The sequence below is a fragment of the Taeniopygia guttata genome, chromosome 4 (genome assembly GCF_048771995.1).
Source record: "Taeniopygia guttata chromosome 4, bTaeGut7.mat, whole genome shotgun sequence".
Classification (NCBI taxonomy): Eukaryota; Metazoa; Chordata; class Aves; order Passeriformes; family Estrildidae; genus Taeniopygia; species Taeniopygia guttata.
The window spans coordinates 61,280,995-61,292,790 of record NC_133028.1 but is presented as its reverse complement, the minus strand read 5'-3'; the positions used below and the strand labels follow the sequence as shown (position 1 = coordinate 61,292,790).

Here is an 11,796-nt window from a genome sequence, read left to right as displayed (position 1 = left end):
AGCACTTAATTTGTTTGCCTGATGAGTGTGTTTGTGTGGGAATTTGGGACTTCAGTCACCAGACTCTGTATTTCCCTTCTGAGCAATGCAAGTATACTAATTTATGGGCTGTGTAAAGCTCACACCTGTGGCGCTTCTTCTCTTCAAATGAGGTTTTAGAAGAAAGTGGCAGATACAGCTGCATCTTGTAAGGGGCCAGCCTTCCCTTGCACATTTAGCAGCCCTCAGGAAGGAATTCTTGCACCTTGCTTTGCAGGTTTGTAGCTCCACACAACTGTTGGAAAGGGAAATATTTACAGTAATACAGTGTAGGTTTCCTCTCTAACTAGAAGAGTGAGCAGCTTAACAGCTAAGCATAACTCACTTCCCTTCAGACTTGAGAAATTTGGACATTCCAAGCTGGAGAAAGAGTGTGCGCTGTGAAGGCAAAGCAGCCATGCCACTCTGAGATTAGGGTTAGGGATGGGGGAAAAGAGGTCTGGAAGGGGAAGCATCAGCACCAACTTGAAGTTCAAACTACTTGAGACAGGTCACCTCCTTGGCAACAGGAACTTGGGACAGCAAAGTGAGAAAGACAGCAGCTGAGATACTACTTTTTTCCAAAGAGTTTTATTAATAAACACCTGGAACATTTAGGAGTTATTATGCACCCTACTTCATGTGAAAATACTGCTTTATTTGCCCTGCCATATCTTCCTCAACTATCTAAATGTCAGCACAACTCCAACTGCTGTCCCTCGTCCTCCCTCTCTCCTATGCCATTTTCTGGCATAATGGTATATTTACAACACATATGTGCAATTCCTATGTCACCGGTGAGCAACCACAGCAGTTACTATACTAACACACCTCTATTGTAGCCCAGATGCTTTCCCAGGGTTTTCCTGGGTCACAGGAAGAGGCTCCTGAACACTGTCACTCTATGATTTCAAATCAGATTTATTTATTCTCTCAATTAATAAATTTTGTCTTATAACAGGTTTCAGTGTAGCTTTAGTTTCTGAATAAAAATAAAAGAAAATCTTTCAATATTAAGACTGGCCCTTTACTGAAACAGCAAGACTGACAGGACTACAAATTTAAACAATTTAGAAAAGTAATACTCAAAGCAGAGGAAGAAACAGTCCCTGGTTAGCTGTGTCCTCCAGAGGGAAGCACAGAAGAGATGAAGGTACAGTCACACTGTACAGCCTGCAGGCTGTATGTGTGTGATAGATACATGCACATTGTTTTGGAAAAGTGAGGGTATTACTCTAGGTCATAGCCAGCCTCTCTTTCCTCTCTTGCTCTTACTGGAGGGGTCCTTCCTTCCTCACACTTCTAATGAATTTGTCATCTCAGGTCATGGAAAAATGACAAGACCACAGTATTATGAGCTTAGCCTTTTGTCTAAACTGCATTAAACTTCCTTCATATTGCAACAGAAAAAGATTTAAGATAATCTCACTGGGTAGTCAAACCTCGCTCCCTTTAGTACTTGCAAAAGCTTAACATGAAATACATACTAGCATGCTGTCAGGGCAAGATGTTTTACAAACACAAGTGTTTTGATTTAAATACTAAGGCCTCCACATTCATTAGAGGATTAAATCCTTAAAACAGTGGGCTTAGTGAAAGAATAAAGCCATTTGCCTTCTAGTTTTCAAACCCTGATGCGGCAGGAAGAGTGTGATGAGAACACTGGCTTCCTTCTTCCTCCCTTGAAGGCTGCACATTAATGAGGGTTGAACAGCAAGTGTAACTCCAAACAAGTGCCTGAAATAATGGTTAGTCAACAGTATTTTCTCACCTTTCAACAGCATCTAGCTTCAAAGGTTTTCTCTAAAAGACCAGTGAGTTCAAACACTGCAATACCAGGTGGCACTCCAAGACATTACAGCAGCCTGTCAGGGTCCTGATTAAAACTAAAGTCACATACAAGGGACAGGTGATCGGAAGGGTAATTGAATGAGGGCAGCCTGTTGGGCCCAATTTGCTCTTCAGTCAGCAAGCCCAGGGCTGAGTTCACATTCAAGGCATGCTGGGAATACCAGATATAATCCAGCGTGTGCCGGCACTCTCCAGAGGGCCGGATCTTCCAGGTGGTGTAGGGGGGTTCCGACTGTCCATCGGGGCTCAGCAGCTTGTACGCACTGTTTAAATTGAGGCTGGAGTTCGAAAACTCCCTGTAGACCTCCTCGGTTGGCTCTGCATTGAAGTCTCCACAGACAATCAAGGGGATCTTTGCTCCTTGGGTGATGTTCTTCAGGTTCTGCAGGAGATCACAGCCCTGAGCAGAGCGGAACCTCTCCCAGCCTGTGCGGGCTTTCAGGTGGGTGACGGCGATGCAGAAGAGCCTCCCGGTTTCATGGCACTTCAGTGTCTGAGCAATAGCCACCTGGTTGGTCTTCAGCTTCATGGCCATCAGCCGGATGTTGGCACTGTTGACGAGCTCAAAGCGTTCCTTGAGGAAGAACATGGCGCAGCCATCTGGCCCATTGTTGTGCTCCACATCCAGGCACGGTGACCACGGCTTCGGAAAGAACGTGCACTGGTAGCCCAGGCGACTGAGGAGTGGTTCAAAGGTGTCAAAGTAGTGGTCAACTTCCTGAAGGCACAAGATGTCAGGCTTGTATGCAAGGATTTCCTCCAGGATGAGGCACTTCCTCTCCTCCCATTTCAGAGCTTCCATGGGGCACTGAACAAAGTTGTCTTTGCCTTCCCCGAGAGCTGGAATTAGCAGGGAGGGTAAACAAAAAACCCAAAAGTTACTGATAGCTGAAACAGCCTCTCATCCTCCAGGTTTTATCAGTTTACATGTAGTGACTTTAAGGGTACCAGATTTTCCAGCTGGTGTGAGAACCCCTTCTCAAGTCACTGGAGTCACTCAAAAAAAATTAAGTTCCTTTTACAGATAAAAGATATATTAAGACTTTCTCCCCCTCTGCCCACTACACAAGAGCAAGTACTTCCACATGTGGCTGCTGCAGCTTAAGCCAAAATAAAATGAAGTGGGTTAAAAGTGACTTAACTGCAGAAGGTTAAGGCAATCCTTATGAGGGAAATTTCCCACTCCAAAATATTTTAAGATGAGGCTGCTGCACTTGTCAATTTACAGCCTTGATTCAAAACTAGCAGTTAAAGTTTTTTTTAAGCATTAAGAATTCCCATAGCAGATCTGAATTTATGGATAGTTCACCAATAAGGTAATCAGAAACTGAAGAGAAACTTTACAAATAAAACTCAGGAAAAGGATGAGTTTTCTGTGGGGTTAACAACCATCTAAAACTGAGGGTCACAGCTTTTAGAATACACTATGTTCACTTAAGACAGGAATGCAGGGCTATCTTTGGCATCAGAGTTGCAAGGAGAGATCCTTTATTTCCTTTCCTATGGGACAGGAGAGCCACTATTTCAAGTGCTCAAAATATTCCCCCTGGCCCTCAGTCAGTTGTATCTCATGTAGTTCACTCCTTTCCCTCTGCTCTGCCAGGGTTTTCATCGCTGCATTTGATCTCAAGCTCACACCTTGAGCTCACAAGCATCTCCTACCTTGGGCGAGGATGTTCCACTGCATGACCCGGATGGGGCGGTGGCTACTGGTGCTCTTTTTCTTCAGGTTCACAAAGTTCCTCTGAAACCGGGGTGGCCGCTTCTGCAGAACAATCTGACATTCCTCCAGCAAATCCTTGGGGTCTATAGGATCCAGCTGTGCTGAGTCCAGCTGCTCCAGGCAGTCCTGGTGCTGGGCTACAGCACCACTGCTCAGCGTCTTGGCTAGCACGCTGTAGAGCCGGCTGGTGCTGTTTCCCATGGAGCACACTGCAAGGGAAAAACTGGTGTTAGAGATGGTCCACCACAACTCTCCTCCTCACTTGGGTACCTTGTTGCAACAACAACATTGGTTGTTTGTGCAGGAGCCTGTTCCTGAGTCTGAGACAAAATACAGATGCAGAAATAGGGTTAGTCCTGTGCAGCCCCATGTTCTGCCTGGCATGTTCAGCCTGTCACCAGGGGCTGCACCCTGCAAACAGCCTGGTTTAAGACATCATGCTGCTGTCTCCTAAGGCATTAAAGAAGTCTTTCAACCAGAATTAGCAGGGCTAAGATTAACTCTGCATATATTGTAGAAAACACAATAGAGCACGCTTTTTCCCTGTTCACAGAGGAGAGAGCCCAGCAGGTGGACAAATGCTGCCTGCTCCTCATTTCATGCGCATCATTTCCTTCTGCTGGAGATGCACCCTGTGTCCATCTGGGATGCCTCCAGGTTGCAGACTCCAGTTAACCTGACTAACCCTCAGGTTACTATTTAATAGGAATCTCTGATCAGTGTCATTTATCCCCAGAGCAGTAATGATGTCATGAGCACGAAGCAGCCAGATGCTTCTGCTGGCTTAGACCTCAGGATGTGGTGTCTCACAGCTCCACATCCCTATGTTCACCCTCCCTCCCCCCCTTTCTCCCTTTATCTTCTCACTCTTTTGTGCTGTGCCTTGCCCCAGCTCAGCAGTTTCCAGTACTCCCTGCAGTCCTCCCTGGGCCCCAGCCACCTCCTATTCCTTTGGCCATCTTACCCACACGATCTGCACACAAGCGGCTCTCTCCAGCTCTCCTTGCTAATGCAACTGGCCCTGACCCAGCCCGCTATCTCGTGCAGGGAGGTCCCCCCATCCCACTGGGGATGCACATGTGTCCCTGCTCTGTTCTGACCCTTTGGTTTATGCACATTTTGTGGCATTTCTATATTGTGTGTGTGCAAGAGCTCTCCAACCCGATCTCAGGGGGGAGGGCTTTGCTCCTTCAAACATAGGCAGGAAGGGCAGTGCTTGCACCACAGCAACTTGCATAAGAGGAAACGCTGACTGAGTTTTGTTGTCTCAACTTATTTACTCTGAATGCCTTTTGCAAAGGGAATCTTGAACAAAATAACTTCAGTGTTGCACTGCTGTTGGCCCACAGTGGTTTTTGAGTAGGCTTATCTGTACATTTGAGTTACTTAAAAAAGGAAGAGGATGAAATTGTCATGTTGTGCTCACATCTTGTGGCAGATTTGGCTGCATATTCAGATTGAATTACAGCACTACAATTTCAAGAGCTGGTGACAGACATACAATAATGACAGGCTAGAGTGGCAGGCAGTAAGATGTACACCCTTACAGTCCAATAAACATACTCAGGAGGAAAAGAAAGACTCTCCAGTACAAGCCTCACATCACTGTATTCAGGAAAATGGGTACTTTTAAAAGATACTCAAAACTACTTGCTTTAATGTGTGTGTGTAAGCCCATGGAACAGTTCCAAGAAAGTTGTGAAATGGGAATTTAGATTAGATATAGGATGTTTATCATCATCTCTGTCCTTTTAGGAGTTCCTCAAACTGAGATGTGATCTTGAGCTTACACACGTCTTCCCAGGGAAGCCATGTGTAGTGTTTCAGTTTCTGCAGTCTTTCTCAGTTTACAATTCTTCTCAAGAAGCCAAGTACTGCTGAAGTAGAAGAAGTGGCATTTAATAGTGAGGGAAAACACAAAATCCCTAAGCAGGACCCTGACATGGCTGTGAAGGGTATGGGAGCAGGAATGAAAGCACACTCTGTGCTGGATACAGAAGAGTACAGTTAACACACAACCAGGGCTGCCAGGCAGCCATGTAGAAACCCAAAGAAATCAGTAGAGCTTTTAATAGACACTCCACAGGGAGCCACACACCTATTTTTAGGACAGGTACAACCCATGGCTAAGTGCTGCAACTGGAGATAAGCACAGTGTTTTCTGCTGCATCAGGGTTGCTGTCAGCCCCTGCTATGCCATGGATGACCATGGCTCATGTGGCGCTCTCCAAAGGAACACTGGGAAATAATAACCCTCCAAGAAGCCATTAGCAAGCTCTTAGGCTGCCTGTGGCTTGACCTGAGTCAGAGGGATTACGCTGAAAGGGACAAGGTAGGTGCGACACAGCTGGAGTCAAAGGTCTGCTGGCAAAGCCCTGAGCAGCTTACAGCTGTTACAGCAGGAACAAGGCCAAGCTCAGCCTCCACCAGCCAAGCTGCAAACAAAGCCAGAGTATTGTCTAAATCTCATCACCCCTGGGATCGTGGTGTATCCAGCTCTTTATGGGGTGTAAAGCATAGACTAACCTGTACTATGGCCCAGAACTGATCTGACAGCTCTTAAAAGTCAGTCATGTCTCAGGAAGGAAAAAGAGCTTCAGTCTTCTTTTGAGGACCCAGAGATGATTGTGTGAAAGAGGGTCTGGACTGTAAATTAAGCACTTTCAGTCCTGATACAGGTGGCTTGAAAGTTCTTGGCTGAAGAAGGGGGCTCCTTGGAAAGATTCCAGATTAAGATGACTGCTTGTCTGCACAAGTTCTTTGCACCCAAAGTACTGAAATCATGATAATACAGACTGAGGTGTTCTGCAGAACAGGGGCCAGACCAACAACCTGAACATGAAAACTCCAAATACAGAATCCATGTTGTTATTTCTGCAATGATGAACCCTGTCCACAGTAGTCCAGCTGTACAATACAAGGTCAGCACCCTGAAATCTTACAGTGCAAGTTAAGTGACCTGTAACTTTCTGGGATAATGTGTGCTGCCAAAGCTTTGACGCTGTGGTGCTGGAGGGGGCAGAGGCACAAGGAGACTTCTGAGCTTGCACTGTACCAAGCAAACATGAAAGTGATTCTCTTGGCGTTATGTAACAGGGAATACCAACTCAGCAATTACTATTCAAGGTGCTTAAAATCAAAAACTTCCTTCCCCTCAGCAAGGGTGTTACCTCAGCATAGTAAGGGCAAGGGAAGAATTCAAACTGTGAATTAAATGTAAGAAAAGGGTATAAAGTTGGAAGGTTTCTTGCATCATCCAGCACAGAAGAGATGAACTTCTAGGATCTCAGGCAACAAGCCATCAGAGACAAGACTTTAAGGACTTTGCTTCAGAGATGAGGGCTGCAGAAAGGTATTGGGCCCTGACCTTTTGGGTAAGGTGAACAACATTCTCATTTCCCCTCCTTCCAGGTCATATCTCCCAGCACCACTTTCAGCCAGAAGCCCTACCCTGTTTACCACAAGGCATTCCCTGCCAGGTGAATGACTCCACACACCAGTTGCCAGAGGCAACTGCAGTCAGAAGTTGCATCAGCCTCCACAGCCCCAGAGGCTGGCAGCAGCTAGAAATGCCCTCCCTGGAACCCCAGTTCTAGGAACAACTTGACAGGCGCCACCGCCATGTGACAAAATCCAAGCTACCAAGATATCATGCTACGTGTACAACCATGTGTCCGACAGCAATGAGTTTGTCAGAGCATGTCAGAAGCTGCCTGTTCTCAACAGGCAACACCAGAAAGAAGAGGGAACCTCAAATTCTGCCTCCAGTAATATAGAGAATCAGTATTTGGCACAAGCTCTGGAAAGCTTTATCTTCATGAGTGCTTTATTAATCATGAGCTCGATTCTGCCAGCTCTCAGATGCATACTCTCCTCTTCCCTGTAGTGCCATGAAGCTTCAATCCTGCCATATGGCATCTGGCCTAGCTTCAACAGGAGGAACAGAAGCACCCTGCCCTAGCCTGGCTTTTACACTCCTCCTGTAACAGCAGCAATAGGGAATGAACTCACTTTAACCCAACCCCAGCTGAAGGCAGTAGGGCAAAGTGGATCTTCATGCATGCCAGATACGTAATACAGCCTCAAACATATTGTCCAGAGAAGCGGTGGCTGTTCTGTCACTGGAAGTGTCCAAGCCCAGCTTGGGATAGGGCTTTAAGCGACCTGATCCAGTGAGAGGTGTCCCTGCCCATTGAGGGAGGGCTAGAACCAGATGACCTTTAAGGTCTCTTCCAACCCCAGCCATTCAATGATAAAAGCTGGGCACAGTAACAGCCTGGAGCATGGTGGCTGCTGCCCTGCTGCCCCAGCTTTCAGCAGCAATGGTTCTGGGTGGGCATTCTGGCCACGGCCAGAGTCAACAGAGGTAGCTCAAGGCTGGATCCGACCACAGGGATGCGGTGGGTGCACCACACCAAGGTGGTGTCTGCACAGGCACACAAGGGCACCTGGGCACTTTCCAAGTCTCGTGTGGGAAATGAAAGACAGGGATTAATTACTGAACAGTACAGGCAAATAGGGACCTGATGGCTGCTGCTGCCAGCCAGAGGGTAACCTGGGCTGTTCCCACACATTGTCTTGAGTGAAAAGACCCCACCGTGAGTCAAGCATATCCTACACAAAGGGCAGCGCTAAAGAGAGTAGCCCAGCTATGCGAGAGAGGTTCCTGACAGCGGCATGTGGACACTGACCCTCTGGCTCACCAGACAGGGCAGCCCACCGATACCTGGGTTTTCTCCAAGCACCCAGCCTACCTGTGGGCGCGGAGGGTGCCCTATCCCTCACACGGAGCCAGAAACGCCCGAAGCTCCAGAGGGCTGTCCGGCAGCGCCCGCCGCGATGCTGCGGGATGCCGCCCGCTCACACCGGGTGCGCGAACGCCGCGGCCACTGCTTTAGAGCCCAAGGGTCGGTCCAGCCCCGGAGAGGCGGCTGGCGAGTGACAAGGACCACGCTGACACGGGCAGGACAGCGCAGATCCTGCTCTGACAGCAGCAGCCCGGCACCAGCCGCCCGGCTGTGACCCCGCGCGGTTCCCTACGCACCCTCCTCGCCAGTACCCACCTGTGCCTCGGCCAGTACCCACCTGTGCCTCGGCCAGTACCCACCTGTGCGGGGCGGCGTCCCCAGGGCGGGCGGGCCGCCCGCTGATGCCCGCGGGGCGGCGGGGCCGGGGGCCGGCGGGTGGGAGCGGGGCCGCGGCAGCGGCAGGCGGGAGGCCGAGGCGGCGGCGGGAGCGCAGCAGAGGGCGGGAAGGGCCGAGCAGAGGCAGCGCGCGGAGCTCTGGTACATGCTCCCGGCGGGACGAAGCGGGACCGGCAGGGATCGGGCGGCACCGGGCGGGATCAGTGGCGCAGCGGGTCCCACGCCCGCCCCGCGGCCACGCTTATAGAGGCGGCGGAGCCCCGCGCGGCGCATACATCGGGCACTACCACCCGAGCTCCAGAGGGGGAGGGACGAGGTACCAACAAACGCTCCCGGCACCGCCACCCGCACACCGAGCCCGCCCGCGAAGACCAGCGAGCCGGTTTTCCATGACCCGTCCCGCGGCTGCCGCTGCCGCTGGCGGAGGGCGCTGCGGTGGGAAGAACGCGCCCCGTGGCCGCTCCCGCCTCCCCTACCCGCCGTAGAGTGGTCTGGCCCGGAGGAGCTCCCGCCGGTGACGGCAGTGACGGGCGCCCTCTGTTCCACGCACGTCACGGATCCGCGGCCGCCCCGCCCTGCCGGGAGCCGCGGGGCCCGGCACGCGTGGGAGCCCGAGCGCAGCCGCGCGGGTGTCCGCAGCGCTAGGGAGAGGCACTGGGATGCCAGGCGCATCCCCCTGCCCACGCCCGCCATGTCCCCAAGACCACGTGGAGAACGGGACATTCCCCCAGCGCGGCATCCCGCACGTGCCATCCCCTATGGGATGCTCCCCTATGGGGGGGAATAGGGGAGCGACCCCCGATAAAGGGGGTCTGGGCCCCAGAGCAGGGAGCTGGGGGCGCCTCTGCCAGGTGCTCTTGTTTCTTGTTCCCCTCTGCTTCCCGTGTCCTCTTTGCTCCAGCGCCCTGTGTCAGGCCAAGGGCAGCCCGAAATTCCTGTGCTGAAATTAGGGCAGTGCCTGCAGCTGGTCTGAACAAGCTTCCTTCTCAAAATATGACTTTTTTTTTAATCCCCAGAAATACTTGATCCTTTATGTGTTTGATAAACTACCAAGAGGGCCTGGGGGAGGCAGATGCCTTCTGTGAGGGATGCTGCTGCAGGAACAAGGATTAACTGGCAGCATGGCATTAGACCTGGGTCTGCCTAAGCACCCCTGGCTCATCCCTCTTTTTCTCAGGCTTTCTCTTGCCAGGAAGATGGCATTAGGGCACGGGAGCTGATCCCTGTGTTCCCTGTATTTTGGTGTTCCAGTGCCTGTTGTCAAAGTTTTTTTTCTGCAGCTTGCTGTCTACTGGGCTTAGGGTGGTTATAGCCATCCTCTGGAGACAAGAGAGAATTGTAGAATCATACAGGTGGAAAAAAGACCTCGAGGATCATCAGAGTGGAAGGTTTGGTTTGGCTGCTGGGGCATTCTTCTCTTGGTGGGCTCCCAAGCCCCATCAGATCACTGCACCAACTGTACAACAGGATGGGGGACATCCAGAAGAAGGGACACTGGGGAGACTAAGGATGCTTCTGGTTAATCCTGCCACATTAACCAGATGGAGCCAACAGCCCACCTCTGCAACTGCCAGACAGTTCAGGAACTGATCAATATCAATGAATGGGGATCCTCAAAAGTATTTGTGCAAGCATTAAAAAAGACCATTCCAGAGCAACCTCAAAAGAGTTGTCTCAGTTCAGCAGTATCACAGGCTGGGCTCCGCTGCCAAGCAGAAGTCAGGTTTTGGAGAGGACCTTAACTCTGTTCTTTGTGCTGTCAGAATGAATTGCCTGCAGGCTGCCTCTGTGGTGACATGTGACCTTGTTCTAAGCTGCAAGCCAAGGGGATTTCACAACCTCACCGAACTCTGAGAAAACTTGTTGGTTTTGGGCACATATGTAGGCATGCCTTTGGGTACAGGCAAAGGGAGTTCTGACCTTTCCAGAGATTAAATTGGCTTCCAGGGCTGAAGGTGCCATCAGAAAAATGGGACTCATCTTTTCTACTGGCATGTTGTACGATCTCTGACTTTCTAGGTGCTTGTCTTTCCTAAGCATAACAGATGACCCTGCTTTCCCTGAGTGCAGGAAGTGCATCTTGGCTTGAGCAACACTGGTTGATCCCTGCCATTGTTCTGGCAGTATTTTAATCTGGCAGACTGCTTTTCATGGGCCTGGTCTTTATTTTCCCCTATAAAAAGTAAACATGCTTCTTTCACATTATGTCTTCTAAATCTTATTGTCTCCCTAAGCTTCTTGCCGCACCTCTTCACCACTGTCTCCTGCATACAGCCCACCACAAATTTGCTTGTCTTTGTGTTACTCTCCATTCCAGCCACATTTGTCATTGTCAGGTTGTTCTTCACAAATTTTCATAGTGCAAGGAACTTTCCTTCCCCTCTGAAAGCAGGTGCATTGTTTGTCTTTCTTTCATCACCTGGTGCCACTCTTCTTGCCTGGATTTTGGAAGTTTACTTGCTAGGGGTTCAGAGACAACTTGGGAGAATACCTAGAGTCTTCTGGGATCATGGAGTTAGCTTTTCTTTCTGCCCATCCTCTGCTTGATTTGCTTCCTTGTTCAGACTTCCCTGTCTCATTTCTGGAGCTGGGTTTCATCCCTTGTACCATTTTGATGCTTTGAACCCTCTTGGCGCTGACTGATTGCGTCCAAATTTCACCCCTGGAGGCTTGTGCTACTTCTGTTATTCTCATCTGTGATTTTATCTGTTTGTCTTTGTTTCTCATTTCCTTTTTGATTATCAAAGCATAGATTGTGATAGTCTCACAAGCCCTCTACTGATGATGTTTTTCTCTCAATGCTGCTTTTCTCTTCAAAAACACATCTGTAAAGCAGCTGCAGTTTCAAAAGTGGGTCCTAGATCTTGGTGTTTAAACTTACACCTGGCTGTGTGTATGCTCATCTAGCCCTCCTGTCTTGGTTTGAAAAGACAGGAGTCTGTGAAGGAAGGCAAAAGCCTCTTGTGAAATGGAAAAGGTAAACCCCGTCTTTCTGAATTGCTACAGTTTTAAAAAAGGCTCTTAAGTAAAGATATGGGAATGGGAATAACAGTTCTTTAC

At 49.7% G+C, this 11,796-nt stretch overlaps 1 protein-coding gene across 1 annotated transcript; it reads right to left on the bottom strand.

Moving 5' to 3' along the window:
- Positions 1 to 590: 590 nt before the first annotated feature.
- NOCT (nocturnin) lies at positions 591 to 11,035 on the bottom strand. The gene is made up of 3 exons (XM_072928722.1): positions 8,700 to 11,035; positions 3,532 to 3,801; positions 591 to 2,709 (listed from the first exon to the last, which is right to left on the bottom strand). Exons 1-3 carry the CDS (start codon positions 9,487 to 9,489, stop codon positions 1,874 to 1,876), a joined length of 1,896 nt encoding a protein of 631 aa, XP_072784823.1. The 5' UTR covers positions 9,490 to 11,035; the 3' UTR covers positions 591 to 1,873.
- Positions 11,036 to 11,796: the final 761 nt, after the last annotated feature.